Below are 19,023 nucleotides of genomic sequence, written 5' to 3'. Positions count from 1 at the left end.
AACCAGAGAGCAGAAATGGTGCAGACCTGTCACTAAAGCCTTTGCCTGCATATTTTACCCAGTACACAAACCATTTATTCCAATTAGTGCAGTGTACTGAAAAGGATTTTTTTCCCTGTGTTTTTGTAATTTTCATTCCTGTCATAATGGGGAACCATATGGCCTCCATACAATATTGCACAGAATTAAGAATTCCCAAGAAAAAATCTAAACAAAAAACAGAAACAGACTAAGTGCAGGTCTAACCTGGTCTGTGGGAGGCCAAAACTGGTGCCCACTCCAACACGAGGAAGGCAGTGAACCACCTTTTTTACAGTGGCTGCATCTGGAAAGTTGAATAGGATGGCCGCTGCAAAACAGAGCACAAAGACACCAGGTTACAACCAAAGACATCTCATTGAATGTGTGCATGATTAAAAAAAAAAAAAGGTAAAACTTACTTCGGTTTGCCATGAATACTTCCAGTGCAGTGTTTTGGAGAAGGTAACGCCTGGAAAAGACAGCTCGGATCTCTGTGAAAAGCCATTTTCCATGAAGCCCCTCTGTGTAGGCTAAAATCTATGGTGCGGGAGAGAAATAAAGGAAAGGGGTTAAAATAAAAAAATAAACAATAAATAGAAGAGTAATAGCAGTTTAACCTTGAGACACAAATGGAGGACAGATTAGCAGAAAAACTGCTAGAGAGGAGCAGAGGGAGACTGCGAGGTTAGATCATTTTTTACACAACGAAAGCATGACGGTCCATGCAGCACGATTAATGTCTTATATTGATCAGGCTCAATGAAAAAGAGATTCATTTAGCAACTGAATGGGCACAATTACGCTAGGAGTGACAGAAGTTCAGTCCACTAAAAGATCATCCATCCTCGTGTTAGATGGATTTGACAATGTGAAAGCCTTTAGGTTTAGCTAAAACTCTACTTAAAACAGTCCTTCTGTGGAACAACTTGAAAATCATATGGATCCACCTTCAAAGATATTTGCGTCTGGGTTGATCAGGGTGGATTTCCGAGTGACTTGTTCTGATACCTGTCATGGCGCCTGACACACCCACATGCTTTGCCAGGCTCTTGTGATTTGTGTTTCTATTAATCCGGCATTAAGCCTCGCTACTAACCCACTTGGCACTGCTTTGTTAACTAGGCTCTTGTTTCACCCTGTTTTATTTGCAAAGCAGCCTGCTGAAAGGAGGCGAGGAATGATATGGTAAGGAAGGCTAAAAGGGACACTTAAAGCTGTCACTTTTTGATTTAGAGAAGGTGTTAATAACTGAATTTTTCAAATGTGAGTTGGCAACTAAGGACTGGTGTTGAGTTGGGAAGCTCATTAAATGTAGAGGGACAGGGAAGCAGAACAGCTGAGGCCCTTAACGGAGGACAGCATCTCCCTCGCCATCTCTCAGAGGAGCAAAGCCTCCCTGCATCACGGACCGGCTTCAAAGTCTCTGGAGTTCAATTAAACCTGGATTAGTGGATTGGAGAAGCTAACTGGGGCCTCAGCCGTTGGTCTCCTATCTTTGCACCAGCAGCTTCACATGACAAGTCACAAAAGATTCGATCAACCCCAATACGAAGAAGAACATTGTACATCTGAAGTGAAAAAAAGATAACGTTCTATATTTGCTACAAAATGTTGTTGGGTAAAATCCATTTTTAACGATCTTAAGTATAAACATTGAAATTGAGCATTATTTAGATGCATTATGTAATTTATCACTGCTCATCTTTTCTGTTTATTTCAAATTCAAATTCAATTTAATTTTATTTATAAAGCATCTTTCATGTCAAACAGACAGCTCAACGTGCTTTCCATAAAAAACAAACAAGAATACAATAAAACCAATCCCCACACATGTAATAAAATAATTAAATAAGCCCCTCATGATAAAATACAAAAAAACAAGCAAAAGTAAAAGAGAAATGACAGAGCTTAAGAAAAGAGAACCCAGAACCCATTTCCATGTTTGTGGATTTTTTTTTTTGGGTTGTTAAAAATGCAGAATTTGTTGCATTTAATTTATTTTTAAATTCTGTATAAAATATTGAATAGAGGCAAGAAAATAGATGACAAGTCTTGTTTTTCTTTAGGTGTGAAAGAAGTTATGCTTCAAGTCTAATCTTTTCTGTCCAGGCCTGTAGTGGCTGCATTATTCCAGTGAGTGCACACTCACATGTTACACACTGGATGTCAGGAAGATGGCCAGTGCTGACCTGATGAAGCTGCTCTTTTTCATTCCCTAGATAGATATGACAGTGACAGAGGCAGCTGAATGTCATTTCATTCCCAGGACTCATGAATCTCCAGGATTGCTGTAAATAAGTCTACTACGTTTTAAAGATCTTTGTCAAAACCCCCGCCTTTGTAAATGACAAGAGACAAGCTATTGTTATAGTGATGTTTTGGCTTTTTTGACCATGTCTGGATAATTATTTGATTTTTTTTTCTTGTCCAAGTTGCCTCCACTTTTTGGATGATGACGATCAGGCAAATTAAAAGAGAAAAAACTCCTACAGCACTAAAGGAAGTAACTGCAATGATTTACAGTAGATTTACATCACAGTTGTAGAAGTTCAAAATACTGGATGAGTTATAAAAAGTGGTAGTAGGGGGTGTGTGCCATAAAGGCTGCACCAAATTTATTATGAGTTTAGTACGAAGCCAAATTTTATCAAGTGGAACTACATCCATGGATCCAGGTCTCCAAAATCAATTTTGGAGCGTCACGCGAGAGAACACAGCTCAAAGGAAAACAAAGGGAATCGAGCTCGATTGTGGATTTTTTTTTTCCTTCTCTCCTCCTCTGAACCTGTTTGTGCGGGGGCTCCAGCTCATTTCTGAAACATTGTCATTTGTCTTTGTCAGACACCCAAAAGACTACAGAATGAAGAGGGACATATGAAGAGGGGGCCGGGCGACTGTGGCTATGCTGTGCAGCCACACGCGCACACACACAAGAAACATCAGCACTGGATTTCTCCCACCACCACCACCTCCAACAAAAGTAAAAGCCATACTGAGGAACATTGTGACACAGATGACATTTAATTGAAAGTGAAGTGGACTAAAGAAGAGTAAAAAGAGCAATGGGGCAACTATCAGGAGAGTGGTACAAGATAGATGAGGCTCTCAACTGGCTGCGCAGTCGGGCAGGTGGAGAGTGTGTGTGTTTTTGGGCTGATAAGAGCCCCAGAGTGAAAAGCGCAGGAGCCTCTGCCAGTTACCAACAAAGCTTATTTGTCTTTAAATGTGGGAAAAACTATTAAAGTGCAAAATATGACGGAATCGTGGAGCTTTTCATTGAGCAGCATCATAAAGTGCATTTGATGAATGGCATATGCATATCTGCATGCTGTTTAGTGCGCTGTGCATCCTTGAGAGAAAATAGAGGTGATTGAAGTTCAATTTGTTGCCTGTTATTAAGTATTTCCGCATGGCTGCCTCAGTTAAAGGATAATGGATGAGGGATTTATTATTACCTTTTGGTCAAATGAAGTGGTGTGGGAGATAAGGTGATGAAATTAATGAGCGGGAGAAAGAGAGATGATCCATCAACATCAGAAGAGAAACAAGGGACAAGCATTATTAGTAAAACTTGATTGAATTCAGTCCAAAAAAAAAAGAAGAAAAAAGGGATACAGCATCGTGTGGAGCTGCTTACTGCTCTTTATTTCTCAAAAATGTGTTGTAATCCTGCCAGAATACCCATCTCTACGTGTGCAAACAACACTAAATTGCACGTATACGGGGGGGAAATGAATTTGCAACATTCCTATTGTTTTATTTGTTATGGCTTCTTGCCATAGCACAATACCCAGAGCCCAATAATCAAATAGATTTGACACAATTTTACAAATAAAAGCGTAAGATTTCTCTGCCCACTCATAGCCACCTCTTCCCCACCAATTCATGTCCTATTCCCCACTTCTTCCAGCTTCACTGCCAAATGAGGCCTCGTCACCCCCATCACTAAATGAGTTCATCGCACTAACGAGCAGGAAAAGGGCTCCGACACACTAACGAGGGCCTCTGGCTGGATCTGTTGGCTGCCTGTGCCCTTGGACGAATCAGGATCCTCATCACCGCTGACACAAAGCCTCCTTCAGCCCCAAGGGGGCCAACTAAGAGACATTTGCTGTTCAGATTGAGAAATACCTACAAAAAAAACAAACAAAAAACTACAAATTATAAAGGATGTGTAAAAGATAAGCGGCAAGGACCATCATTCAAAGAGAGAAAGCCATTCAGCTATTTTGAGGTTGTGTCAGCAAAAACTGTGTTTTCTGCTCACGGGGAGCCGGAATCAGGAGACTGTAACTTAGTGAAGTCCTGTGACTCGACTTCCTTGAGCCTGTCGAGGATGCAATACGCTCCATTGTGGGATTGTAGAGTCGGTCATGTGCTTGGAAATGCAGTCCAAAAGACAGTGTGACTGGCTGGTACCTGAGCAAAAACTTGCTCCTCTGAAAACAAAGTGATTCAAGTTGGCAATGCATGAAATAACCACTTTCAAAGTGGAGTAATGGTGAAACTAATGAAAGTTGGTGAGGTGAATATATTTTAGTTTGGCGAGTTTTACTCCCCTTTCCTGTATTTAAGCTTTTATGCTGATAAGAAACATGATAAAAGGCTAAAAAAACTATTCATTTTCTTCAACTTTACACCATCTACTTTCAGCAATATGCAAACAGAATATAATTTAATTTTAACTAGAACTCTACTACTTTGTATATTTTAATCATAAAATAGACAACAAATTCTCAATCAACATAAAAAAAAATTTGTTTTACTCCTGCCACCTTCTGTTGAGCCAAATTATTTTAGTGTGCCATTAATCTAAGATGTAATCACTGGTCACAAACCTATTTACCTTGAGGGAAAACACTAAACTACAGGTAAAAATAAAATAAGAAATAAAATCGAAAACTCCAAAAGAAGCTGTGGTGGAGGAGGAGGAGACTTAAAAAACAAAATAAATGCTTCCAGCTTTCAGCACAAGAGGGTTATGAGGCCTAAAGATTCAAAGCTTTCAGCCCCAAACGTCACCCAGCAAGAGTTTGCACTCTGTGAAGCAAGTCCGCTTTGAAAGGATGTTTGGGGCACTTAGTCTGAATTCAGCCTAATACGGATTAAACCCCTTTTTTTTGCCCCTTTTCACTGTTTGTTAACAGGTTAGCCTTTTTTTGCCCCTGCGCATTTCTTTGACCACTTAGACCTTTTGAAGTGGGGACAAAAAAAAAAAAAGTCTTGTGTGGATTTAGGGAAATGCTGCAGTGGTCCTTAGGTTAATTGATAGTGAAGTGCATTAACTCATTAAACATTCAGTTCTGCATGAGATACGAGGACAATAGAGAGGCCCTGAAACATAAGGTACCACATATTTAAGGGTAACCTTGAAACAATTATTTTTGTGTATAGAGGGAATTTATTAAATGTAATTATTTTAATATAAACCATATAAAAACAAATCTTTTTTTTTCTTCGCAAGATCTTGACACCATTGAGTTGCGGAATTGTATAGAAAAAAACTTTTATGTTGAGGACTGGGGTTTTCACGCCATCCCAGATTAAAAAGGGGTCATAAAGGGCACGAGTGCCGGCTCAAAGATGATGGCAACAAAGGATGGATAAGGCTGTGGAAGTAAAAGGAAAAGGGTAATAAAACGAAGAAACTGACAAGAATGGCTCTGCAATCTTTGAAATTTCAAGATTCTAATTTAAGCCCAATACAAATTAAGCATTTAAATGGTTTCAGCTTCAATTTGATGAAAATTGCCAAAAAATGAGGATTATTCATTCAGAAAATGTTTGAACAAGGAAAGATGAACTTTAATGGCTCTGATGAGCACCAAATGAAATGAGAATTAAAAAAATTTAAAATGGTTTTGATTTGTCGAGGAAATCAGTAAACACCAGCTCATGGAGAAAAGGGGGAAGACCATCTATAGGCTCTTCACCGTTGCTCATAAAATCAAGGAGACATTCCAGAGGCAGCAGTGAAGAGGAGGGCGTGTTGAGGGTTTGATGCCATTGATCGTCTGCCCCACTGTAAGCCACCATGGCAAATATCAGACAGGGTAAGAGGCGCTGACCGCCTTCCATGACATTCTCACTGCTTTCCTTCACTCTGCCATTTAGCCACTTAGTAAAGGATAGGCTTTTCTAGGATTGGTTTGAGGCTTCGCTGGACTAAATTCTTCTCTAATCTGGCTTTTGTCACCAGCTTAGGTGGGTGTGGGGGTGAGCAGAACACCCCTCGTGGGGAATTCGGAGCTGGATGTCCAAAGCAAAGGAGAGGGACAGAATAGCACTGAATAAGAGAAGATCTGAAACATCTATTGGTAACTCAATCGAAGCATCATCAAAAAATCTGTCTACACTTTCACTTTATTTAACTTCTTTCCATTCTAGTAGTCTAGTTTGCGGCAACAAACGCTTTGTTTTATCTTAGAGAATTAGCATACTTGTAATAAGTAGAGTAAAATATATAACGTGAGGACCATTAAACAAATGCAAACGATAGTGGAGGTAAAAAAGGTAAGCATTTATTAAGAGATTAATATTTCACATCTTGGATGCCTTCCATTGATAAAAATATTTCAATGTAATTAGAGCAGGTTTGCGTTCTAAATCAGATCTGCAGTGAAGGCGTTTTTTTTCTGTTGGTGCAGCATCAAACAGCCTTGGATGACAAATACCCAAAGCACCCCACAGACTGTGCCTTTTAAAGCAGACTGAATGGGTCATTAACCATAAAGGGCTACGAAAAAATTCCACAAAGTTACTCTCCGCTTCGTTGGCACTGAAGATGTCTCCAAGTGCTACACATCAATATTAAATCAGAACATCTGACAGTAAAAGAAGTGAAAAATTATTTTGGCTTTTCTCCAAAATGAACCACTATAATGACTATTCTGTTAGAGATGAGAGCATTCCCCTTAATTCTCTCCAAGCGTTAGGAGTTATGATCACGTCCTATGATGCAAAAGCAGTAGGGAACTCTTTAACAAACGGGGCACATTTACAATTCCAATTTCCAATGCACTGGGCTGGACATCGATCCGTCAATCAGAGCCATGTGTCTCCTGACCTCTGCTGAAAAGGAGAGGTTTGTGAGAACAGCAGGTACACAGGTGCTGATTGTAATATCAGTGGTCTACCAGGCAGACTGGCATTCATAAACAGGCTTATCCATCAGGCTGGTGCCGTGCCTTTGACACTTGTGTCAGAGGCAGACGAAAGGAAATAAATGATGAAGAGGGGGGATCAATCAAAAGAAGGGAGGGGAGGCACCTGCCCCCTGACTGGCCCAGCCAAGCCCAGAGATTGAGCATGATGGAGGGGGGAGGCTCAGGTGCAAAGCTCTTTGTCGGAAGATGCTAAGCTAAGTGAGAGTCGGGTCTTGGTTGAAATGCTGTGTTTGCTTTAAAGTCCAAAGTCAGGTCACAAACAACCAGGCAGGGAAAGGCAGAGCGTGTGTTTGTTTGTAAAGAAGGTGGGCAGAGGGGGGTACTCAGCGTGCGTCAGTGAAAAGAAAGAGCAATTTAAGGGGAGGCATTAGTCATCATTAAGCAGCGAGGAAGACTGTCTAATGGTTCTTTATTTAATTAGCAATGCGGTAGCTGTCGTTCCCTGACCTGTCCTACCTGGTTACCACTCACTGTTGAGATGATTTGGCCTGTTTTTACAGGATTTATAGCTTTAATCCTGACAAGAGGCAAATAGCGGGGGGGAAACAACTAATTGCAAACTGAGGGCAGCATATTTCACCAACAATAATAAAAAGAGTTGGTGACAAAGGTGAATAAGGATGACAAATGCTTTTTCTACCTGATGAAAGGGTAGAATTTAATTCTTAAAGACCCACTGATCCATTTATGTCTATGTTTTGCTCGTCTAAACTGGTATCTGATTCAAAACTGTATGGCTGGATAGCTCCAATATTACTCATCCTTTTTGTTGCACCAGTAATGTTTGGTTGGGGGGCGTGAGGGGCTGTAAGCTACAGCTGAGAGTGTTAACAGATGGATGATACTGAAAGTAGGGGAGGGCTGTCTCTGCGCCAATGGTTCCACCACCAACTTTTAGGCAAATTTCTAAATCAAATCAAATCAAACTTTATTTTCTAATGGACTACTGCTGTTTTGCAGTAACTACGTCCAAGAAAACAACACTGGGTTGTTTTCATTTTGGTTTTTTTTGGGTAGAAAATGACCATCATAATAAAAAGACCACTGGGAAAGCTTTTAAAATAGATCAAAAGATGATCAGAGTGAGAGTTTTACTCAGCATGTTACCTGCTCTTTTTTTTTTAACTGCATGGTAAACTACCACCAATGAAGCCAACCTGAACGGGGCTCTAGAATAAAAGCTTACAGCAAACCAAATCTAACAGTCTGGACAAAATCATGCAACTAACACAGAAAGGTCCCAAAAATGAACTTCTCTTTTATTACTAATAAATACTTTCCTTTTGGCCAAACAGCCTCATTCCTAAAGAATGAGATAAGCATCACTGACATAACCTCATCCAAACAGTCCATGTGAACTGAGACTAAAAAGGGGACTTGGAGGTCCAGTTTGAGAGTTTTTGAATGTGAAACATCTGGAGTTGTTAGAAAATATCCAGGTGCTGAAAATACCAAACTGTTGTAAGAAAACTTTTCGCATTTTTGAGGTTCTCTCACTATTGCATCCATGAAACCTGTTAAGAAAAATGAGGAGAAGCTGAGAAATCAGATCCTCTTCTTCTCCTTTCTCTCTACCAGCAGTTGCTGTGGCGTGGCCGAGTGATTTATTGACCATTTTGGGAAGCGCTCCGTCAGCGTGTACCAACTAGAGGAGATCTAAAGCAAGAATGGGCCCAATAAGGATGAGTGAGGGGGAGAAGGTCTGCTTCCGTGGACTCATTGATAATGACATACCTGCTTGGGCTGTCAGTTAGTCCTATAGAACACACTACTTATGCTTTAACTGGAAAATCAATAGGCTCCTCTCTAAGAGACCTCTTGCTGCCACGGCGCTTTCTGATTGGCAGCACCAGCCGAAGGTCATCCCCAGCGACCATGAGAGTTTGGCGAAGCGAACAGTGGGGGGTGGGGGGCATGTGAACACAGCAGTTGACACTTTAGGGAGTGCTTAACAATATGAGACTGGTAGTGACATTACATGAGGGTGGTTTTCTTTGACTGACTGAGAATCTATGAATCCACTCAGCCTAACCTGAAAAGCTGTCAAAGCCCCCACCCCCACTGAATTGGAGTTTGTAAAGTTTACTCAGGAGCCTTCTGAGGTGAAAATTAGAAGCTTGCAAATTCACTTTTGTTATCACTTATGTGTAACAGATTTCTGTCTGGTATTTAGTGAAAAAGTTCCTAAATTGTGCTTCCCAAAGTAAGGCCTTTTCACAGCCCACCTTGGTTTCTACTGGATGAGCTTTGGCTTTGAAATAGACAAATATCTGGTCAAATCTGAAATAATATTTCAGTTTAAAATTAAATACAATAAGTGTTTGCTTGTTACATCAACTGTAGAACTGCAGGATATTAAAAACCACCAGAACTGTAAAAAGCATCGTAAAAGCCCAGCCTACATTGGCATGTTCATATCTTCATAACTACAAATATAGTCTGGGTCATTAAAGAAAACTATTACAAGCTAATTTGCTAAAAAAAAAAAAAAAAAAAAGATCAGAACCATGGCTTCATTGTGTGGTAACCTTGAATTCAGGCTCCCCAGGACAGGTTGCCACTGTATCTTTTTTTTAGCTTCGTACTTGGTATTGTTGTCCTAAAATTGCTCAAAAGGGACATTAGAACTTGGCTACCAGAAAAAAACAGAGCATTGAATACACAAGCAGCAATGAAACTACTTCAGCATCTGTGACACAAGTGCAGCTGAGCACCGCAGTGATGAGCACATCAAGTTTGCCACTCCGCACTCCACTCTACTGTTTTATAGTGTCCACAGGAGCAGCAGTGCTCTGATTCAACCCAATCAAGTGCCCCACAAAATCTATCCAGCGCCAGACTTCTCTGGAGAGAAATGCTGTTTCTGTAGTTCATGTTCTCGAAACAGACCCTGGTTAGAACATTCAGTGCTGCATACCGTTTCCGATGCAGACACACCATCACAATTTGATTGGATCTCTGATGGTTTTATGATTTCTCATTTTTTGATTTACATTTAAGGTTGAGCATGTTTTGAGTTGCTGTTGTAAGAGGCTCAATGTGCTCATAAATATCTAACGATTATAATTGTGGCCTCCAAAACGAGCAACCCCCACGACCACCACAAAAAAATAAGAAAAAAAAGAGCATACCCCCGCCCAACACCCCCCAACTAAACTATTCTGGAACCATATCTGGCTGAAACACAACATACATGTAACATAGCAAAAAGTAGGGGGCTCTGTAGTTTAAAAAAATAAATAAATAAATAAAAATTCATTGAGTCGTAAATTGTGCAAAAATTCCAAAAAGAATTCCACGGATAATTCCAGGTAGGAACTCGTTGCTAAAAAGTTAAAAATAAATTGTTTAAGATAAAAGTGACAAATGTACGTCTCTCACAAAAGAAAATATATTCCCCAATTGCAATTTAACACTTTAATTCAACATTAATGGAACAATATATGCCAGATATTGATATTAATGCATTTTTTTAAATCTTTGTCATGCGTAAAAAAGTTTTCTCTCAAGACTGTACAATAATCTGTTATAGGTTATAATGAATTCTAAGACAGGGTCTTTTTGACAATTGTTGTTTTATTTAAATGAAATCTAAACATGGAGATCAAAAATGATTTCTAAATAAGTCTTGTTGCTGATTGGTAGCTGAAATTCTCAAATTGGCGAACAGACAATAGCATGAATGCTGACTGTGCAGCAGAAAATGCATATTGTTGCATTTTAGTGTGTCTCAACATAGCGGATCATGTTTAACACAGACACAAGCCCAAAAGCTACCAAAACATCTGCTCTGTGACTTCATCCATTCTGCTATCTGCAAAGCAGATGCAGAGGCTTGCCAGGCAATTAGCTGCATGCGATGATTTGCTTTAAGCTCTTCGAGGAGCGAACAGCTGCTTACATCTGGCTTTAAGGGACAGCAAAAAAAGGATGACGATCAAACAAATAAAGAACCACTTTGATTCATGTACCACGAATGTCAGGCTCTGCGTACATGTAAGGGTGTATGTGTGGACTAATACAACCAGACGCTCCAAACTCATTTGGGAATTTATCAGTGAGAAATGGATGAATCACAGTTACAGGGTTCATCTTCCTAAATCCGCCAAATTGAGACCTCATTGTATGGAGCAAAAGGTCATCAACTAACTATCTTTTTTAAAGTTTTTTTTTTGGATTATGAATAACAAATATCGGTAATCAAAATCCAGGGGTGTAGCTGTCCAGAGTAGACTGAAAAAGGCTGGGGCGTGGGGGGGGGGGGGGGGCAGTGAGGCTGCCTGAGTGCTGGCACAGATTTGCACAGCCACAACCACTTTAGTGCTCATGAGAGCATCACTGTGGAGTCACGCAGGCTCACATCAAAGCGCTCTTGGAAGAGCTCCTGGTGTTTTCACCAATCACTTTCAAGCAGCAAGAAACTCCTGAGCGTCTACAGATATTTCTCATGTTCAGATGGGGGACATGAAAGAAAAAAAGTGGAAAAAAAAAAGGTGAATGAGCCAATCTGTTAGCATTACATTCCAACATAACCTCACGGGGTTAAAGGACCCAAAAAAAAAGAGAGAGAGAGAGAGCAAGGAAAAGTGACGAGCGAAGATCATTGTTCCAAACACCAACTTGTTAATCCCAATTATAGTTAGATAAATGAACTGCCAAAAAGACTTTTCTGAAATCCAAAACGGTCAACATTTTTCCAATAAAAAGGATAAACAGAGTAACTTTGAATCATGGACAACAACAAAAAAGACAACATGGAAAAAGAACTTCTCTCAAAAGTGCGACTTTATACTTTTGAATCAAGCTTCATTTGGCATGTCCTTTATAATATTTGGACACCAAACCTTCATGTAGTGACGATGAATCTCCCCAGAGCCACAAGCTTAATGATAAACAGTGGTCCTAAGCTCAAACAGACAACATTTTTTCCTCACTTGTTTCATCTTCGACTAAATTCCAAGACCACATTAGGGGAACAACTGCTTTTGTCTGCTGCTCCACGTAGATGTTCATCTCTTGTCACAATTCATCCAGTCTGTAATTTTTCTAAACAAGCGGTTAATAATTGACCAGCTGAGATATTCTGCAGTTTCAATTACAAACATGTCTTCTGAGCATGCACATCAAAGACGACAAAGCTGCAACTCAATGAATAACAAAACATTTCTTTACTTTTACTACATTTAAAGTTATGTTCATCAACAAAACATTTGCTTCTTTCCTGATTGATGCCACCCTTATGAAAAACGCAAAGCGGGGGGGAAATAGAAGAATTCCATTTTGATACCAGATAAGACAGATTTATCATTTTTAACAAGAAAATAAATTTTAACAATCATGAATAACTTCAACCCCTCTTAGCATTAAATTTAACTTGACTCAGGGAAGGGGATGAGGTAACCATTGCTGTTAATATTTAGCCTTCTTGTTTACTTCTTTAATTGCCTCCTTTTCCAATGCAGCCGATTCATATCAGTAAATGTGCTTGCTAACATAATTTTAACCGACGTCATTAGTTGAAAATGATTTTAAAATGTGTTTGAGCTTAATATGCCTTTTAGCTCTTTCAAAAGAAAAGTTCCTAAAAGAAAAAAAAGGCATTTCCCACATGCACATGTAGCTGATAGTGAACAATCTCAATCTTTTCCCACACATTTTAATCTCCATTATTAAACAACAATGTCTCCTATTTTACTTTAAAGAAAATAGCAAGAAAATCAGATGAACATTGAGTTGAAAATGACAACCCTCTTAAATGATTAAAAGCTTTTACAAGAACCAACAAATGTCTGAATTTGCCAGCAGAAGCCTTCAAGCATGGCTTCATTCAAAGAGAAAGATCAAGTGCCTTTCATAAGTAACGAGGCTGACAAATCACGGTCCTGGTGGAGATGATTTGATTTTCTTCCACTGTAAATCTGGGGCAGCAGTGCCTCATGTTCTGTGGGCAGTTGTAATGGCTGCTTCAGTTCTCCAATGAGAGGTCTGACACGAAAGACAACAATTCCAACCTCAAGAAGACCCCAGCTTCAATTATTCAGCAGAGGGAAGGTTAGTAGCAGAAAAGCTGTTGCAAATTAATGAGAGTAGGTGAGGGATGGGGTCAGATGTTCTGCAGTTGAGTTAAGGTGTAAACAAATTGGAAAGGGTTTCAAACATGTAAAAGTTTACTAATTACTTTAAAGATCAAATCAGTTTGGTCAGCTGTCGGTGCATTTAACACATTTTGGACAAAGAATAAACTAAGAAGCAACAGAAAGGTTTCATAAAAGGGATTTTAGTCAAATCTTCAAACATATGCAAATAAAGAACTATTTTCTTTTTATTTTTATTTAAATGAGGCAGAACAGCTGATATTAAAGGTGTAAAAGCTGCAATCCACAAACAACCCCCCCCCCCCTCCAAAAAAGACATTTTGCATGAATCAGCTATAAAATAAGAAAAAAAACCGCTTTTTATCTTGTTTTTAAAAATAAAATTTAAGGTTTAAAAACGTTTTTGCTCCAACAGTTCTTTGAAAACCGATCTAAACAAACACGATTTGAATGGATGGCATTGTTTGTGTTGTCTCAAAGCGCGCAGAGCGGCTCGTTTCTGCGTGACACCAGAGGTTTGCGTTGTCTGGAGCAGCAGCGGCGCGTCCAGCTGCTGCCGCGCGCGCTCTGCGCACAGCAGCCCTCCTGGCGGCTTTGATTGGCCGCCCGTTCTGACAGCTCCGCACATGATTGCAGGAGGAGAAGCCCGACCCCTTTCCACTCTTCCAAAAGGAACCATTCATAAACTACACAAACCCAGCTGCAAGCGGAGTGTGGACGAAAAAGTGAGCAGGGGCGCGCCGAGGAGAGACTTGACGTCGAGAGGTTGCGCGCTCTGGCACGGTGTTTTGACGCGCCGGGACACCGAAGCAAACCTGCATCCTCAATATGAGACTTCTCAGCCGCACTGGAAGTGCTCATGAGTTGGACTGATTTTTAAGCAGGCTTATATATCCGTTTCCTCCTCCTCACACTGACGTCTATCCGCCTGCAGAACCAAGAAAAAAAAAACTTTGATTTTTTTTTTCCTGCACGGGGAAGCATTTGCCTCTGGGCTTTACCGGTAAGCATTGGATCCGTCAACTTACTGCGACTCTCCGGTGTACAGCCCGGACCTCTGCCCCAACATGATTGCGACGCAGGCAAAGCTGGTTTACCAGCTGAACAAGTACTACAACGAGAGATGCCAGGCGCGCAAAGCGGCCATTGCGAAGACCATCAGGGAGGTTTGTAAAGTGGTGTCGGATGTCCTGAAGGAGGTGGAAGTGCAGGAGCCTCGCTTCATCAGCTCCCTCAGTGAGATCGATGCGCGTTACGAGGGGATGGAGGTCATCTCCCCAAATGAGTTTGAGGTGGTGCTCTACCTCAACCAGATGGGGGTGTTCAACTTTGTGGATGACGGCTCTTTGCCCGGATGCGCGGTGCTGAAGCTGAGCGACGGCCGCAAACGGAGCATGTCCCTGTGGGTCGAGTTCATCACCGCCTCGGGCTACCTTTCCGCCAGGAAGATCCGCTCCAGGTTTCAGACTCTCGTGGCGCAGGCGGTGGACAAATGCAGCTACCGAGACGTGGTAAAGATGGTGGCCGACACCAGCGAGGTCAAACTTCGGATCAGGGAGAGGTACGTGGTGCAGATCACACCCGCGTTTAAGTGCACTGGGATTTGGCCTCGCAGCGCGGCGCAGTGGCCCATGCCCCACATCCCCTGGCCCGGGCCGAACCGGGTGGCAGAGGTCAAAGCGGAGGGCTTCAACCTCCTCTCCAAAGAGTGCTACTCCTTAACGGGGAAGCAGAGCTCCGCGGAGAGCGACGCCTGGGTGCTGCAGTTCAGCGAGGCCGAGAACCGGCTGCTGATGGGCGGCTGCAGGAAGAAGTGCCTGTCGGTGCTGAAGACGCTGCGGGACCGCCACCTGGAGCTGCCGGGCCAGCCGCTCAACAACTACCACATGAAGACCCTGCTGCTGTACGAGTGCGAGAAGCACCCCAGGGAGACGGACTGGGACGAGTCGTGCCTCGGCGACCGGCTGAACGGCATCCTGCTGCAGCTCATATCCTGTCTGCAGTGCCGCAGATGCCCGCACTACTTCCTCCCGAACTTGGACTTGTTTCAGGGGAAGCCGCACTCAGCCCTGGAGGCTGCCGCCAAGCAGACTTGGAGACTGGCGAGGGAAATCCTCACCAACGCCAAAAGTTTGGACAAATTATAAATGCTCACCGAGGAAAAAAGGGACTGTTCTCCGAATGAGTAAAAAAAAATGTGAAACTAAAAAGAACTTCATTATTGATAAAAAAAAGAAGAAGAAAATCCTAAAAGCAGGACAATTGGGCCACAACATGCGTAAAAGGTAAATTTCTCTGACAAATGGAATACATTTTAGTTCTTTAAATGTTTTCACAAAGTGAAGAAACTTTTATTTAAATATATGCACAAAACCGTTAAATGAAAAAAGAAAAAAACATGTAGAGTGCCAAGTTCATTTTTTTCCATGATGTGACTTAAAAACAAATGTTAATAAAAATGTTGAAAATTTAATTACAACTTGTGGTTTTGACAGCTGAGACGTCGGGCCAATCACGTGCGTTTTTTTGTTTGTCTAACTAAAAAAAAAATAAGTACAATAAAATTAAAAATACATAATTAGATTCAGCAGAAAAAGGGAAATTATCAACACTAGAAAAAGTGTTCAGGAGCGTCCTTTTAAGACCATTGGTTATATTTACAGTGTGTTACAGGCTCAAAAGGATTTTCAAATGAATGTAAATCAACAGACTCCTGTTCATATCCGGGCCTGCCAGCACCTCCTGCATGGCTTTAACCTGCAGCAAAGGCCCTATAATCTCCTCGCTACTTTAATCTTTCAGCAAAATTAAAATAGTAATCACCTGGATTTTTTAGTTGCTCCCTTTATAAATGACTTTTTTTTTTTTAAACTGCATGTTTATATTTTAGATGCACACAAATGTTCAAAATGGCCAAAGACTGTTATGGCGCTTCCATGACCACCTGTAGCAGCTTATACCAGACTTAAATTATAATCACCATTTAATTTCTTTATTTTTATTTATAACGCTTCTACAGGTAAATGCGAACTTTTTTTTCCCATATATTTCGGGTAGACTTTTACATTTTGTTTAATTATATAAGTAAACATTTAAAGTGAGCTAAAAAAAGTAAGAATTTTCATTTTAACAAAAGAAAATATTTTATTCCTCATCTTTAAAATGTTTAGATGTTATCCAAAATGCAGGCTTTAGCAGTTTTGCAGCATTTAAAGACGTAGGAGCATAACAATAAAACCTTTAAAACTTCCTTCTGGAAGCTGGAGAACCTTCCTTACCTTTGGATCGATGGCCTTGAAGCTGGGTTCGTCCTCATCCACCTCAAAGAAGAGCTCGGAGGCGGTGACGGACAGGGTGCCTTTCACCACCGCGGCCGGAGCCACGAGCTGTGCGCTCGTGCTCAGGTTTACCGGGCCTGGAGGACACAAACACGCGGCTCAGAAAAGCGTCAGAACTCGGCTTTGACAGCCCTCCAAGAGAGAGAGCTCTGCGCTGAGAGATATATACATTTAGGAAATTGCCTAATTTCTTTAAAATATATATTTGTTTAAATGTATTTTAAATGAAATGTAGTATTTTATTTACAGATATTATTTAGGCTTGCTTTTATAATTAATTCAATTTAAAAATGTGTTTCCTAAATATAGTTTCTGAATTGAAATAATTTCTTGCGAAAGCGCCAGAAGCAAGTAGAAAGCGGGGCGGTAATTGTCAGAATTGACAGTCAGAACACACTGATTGGGGGCTTTCGGGAAAGCCGTTTCATCTCTCATCAATCTTAATTTATGCCAGCATGACAATGAGCGCAGCTCGGGGAGCCACTCTGGAGCTCCGCCGGCCTCTGCCGCGTAAACTGGAGAGCTTTGTGTTTGCAGACGCGCAGCGCTGCGCGCCGTGACAGAGCTGCGCGAACGCGAGGCTCAAGCAGAAGGATGTTCGTTCATCTGCCTCTCTTTAGCCTCCAGAGTATAGACTGCTGACATGTTATCCGCGGCTAGAAATAACGGGGTTTTGTTCTCCTCACTCATTGCCATTCAATTCCGCCCGGTGCGGACATGTTTTTAGAAGCAGGCGCGGCGCATTTTACACATTTATGGCTGCAAATACTTGTCCTAATTAGGCGGGATTTAACGTTTAATCCAATTGCTGGGTCAATGCAATCCACTTATCTGACTAGTCCATGTATGACAGTAAACTAAATCCGTTTAAATACAAGAAAAAGGAGAAAAAAAAGCTCAAAAGGGCAGATCAAGAAGGTTTAAATTAAAATAATATTGTAGAAAGCTTAGTTTGCGATGCAACCTGAAGATTTTATACTTTTTAATGCTGTGAGTAGAAAAAAAACCTTCAGCAGTCTGAGCTGTAAACACTGAAATATTCATTCTAAAACTGCAAACAAGATTTTGACTTTCAGGACTCAAGTGATTCAGAGGAAAATTACAATTTTTTGAAAATGTTTGCATTTACCACCAACATGGCGGTGGATGCGTGAGAATGACTGTAAGGCATGGGAGAAAGACGCTTGACATCTCTACCTGTTAGGTTCTCCAGGTCCTTCTCCTCTAAAGATGACAGAGTGTCATCCTCTCCCTCCAGTGACGTCTCGCTTTCAGAGTTCTGATTTCCCAGAACCTGGTTCCTGATGGACTGCTTGCCCTTGAGGATATCCTCATCAGACGCTGGGGGGGAAACAATGTTCTTATTTTACACTTCAAGGAGAAAAATACACAGAACCCACTTGATTTTGTTTCATTTAGCTTTATTTTACAGCCCACTTGGATAGAACGCAGCCATCGAAAGAAAGGTTTAATCGGAAGAAAGCAGCTTTGAAACCATAGCAACATCTTTTTGTAACATAAAATAAAAATATTAATTATTGTTTTCAGTAAGACATTTAATGGAAAGCCCAAAATTATTTAAATGGATCCATACAACTTTAAGAGAATATTTTTTTAAATTAATTTTATAAAGAACAATAAAAATGTTTTTTTTTTAATTACTTAAAGACACGTTTTAAATATATTTGAATAAAACTATTTCTAAAATATTTAAACTGGCATAATCTTAATTCAATAAATAGTAAAACAATTAATTCCCTTGTTTTTCTCAGCTGTCCAGAGTAGACCAGGGTAATCAAGTTACAGACGGTAACATGTGACAGACAAGAGACAAAGCAAACTCTAAACATCTTTACTTCCTCTAACAGACATGACAAAAACCACAGATTATCCACACACGTTGAAGTCAGATGAGAATCTCACACCGTTTGGATTTCAACCAAACATGACTTGAGGTTCCGCATGGATTATTTGAGAAAATGGTAATCTGCAAACATTTACAGAGCCCTGCAGCTCCCACAGCGGCGAGCGGGACAGATTCACAGACACAAACGCCATGCAAAGGCTGGCTGGCACCAACTCCAGTTTGTAAACAGAGGCGGCAACAAGGGGAGGGCTGCTTTGGCTAATGCAGCATCCCAGTAAACGGAGCAGAGCTTCAGAGTCATTGAACACACATCAAGGGGAGGGTTTTTGTCATCACGTCAGTGTGTAGCTACAACTTTGAAACTGTTAAAGGAGTATCTTTAAAAAGAAAAAAAGAAAATTAAATCTCGTCCTGGAAAATATGCAGCTCACTGATATTTAGAACGGCTTTCCTGCAATTAAGCCTCCCTTGAGGATTCTTGAGTTAGCAGCACTGAAATTACTACCAGCTCTACTAATATGTACCACATGCCATTG

General features: G+C 40.8%; 2 protein-coding genes across 4 annotated transcripts in view; one reads left to right on the top strand and one right to left on the bottom strand.

Moving 5' to 3' along the window:
- The window catches only part of LOC101175296 (lipopolysaccharide-responsive and beige-like anchor protein), a 174,521-nt gene that overhangs the window by 51,014 nt on the left and 104,484 nt on the right, over positions 1 to 19,023 (bottom strand). For all 3 annotated transcript variants that reach the window (XM_078943356.1, XM_023957677.2, XM_023957676.2), the window contains 4 exons: positions 17,818 to 17,961; positions 16,561 to 16,697; positions 441 to 558; positions 247 to 349 (listed from right to left, as the gene is read on the bottom strand). In XM_078943356.1, coding sequence (XP_078799482.1) covers positions 247 to 349; positions 441 to 558; positions 16,561 to 16,697; positions 17,818 to 17,961 — 502 coding nt within the window. The remainder of the gene's footprint in view (positions 1 to 246; positions 350 to 440; positions 559 to 16,560; positions 16,698 to 17,817; positions 17,962 to 19,023) is intronic.
- Positions 13,453 to 15,755, top strand: LOC144990268 (protein mab-21-like 2). Its single transcript, XM_078943361.1, has one exon. It carries the CDS (start codon positions 14,350 to 14,352, stop codon positions 15,427 to 15,429), a length of 1,080 nt encoding a protein of 359 aa, XP_078799487.1. The 5' UTR covers positions 13,453 to 14,349; the 3' UTR covers positions 15,430 to 15,755.

Source organism: Oryzias latipes (assembly GCF_053564925.1).
Source record: "Oryzias latipes strain Hd-rR chromosome 1 unlocalized genomic scaffold, Olatipes_Hd-rR_3.1 chr1_Y".
NCBI lineage: Eukaryota > Metazoa > Chordata > Actinopteri > Beloniformes > Adrianichthyidae > Oryzias > Oryzias latipes.
This window is presented reverse-complemented; position numbering and strand designations above follow the sequence as displayed.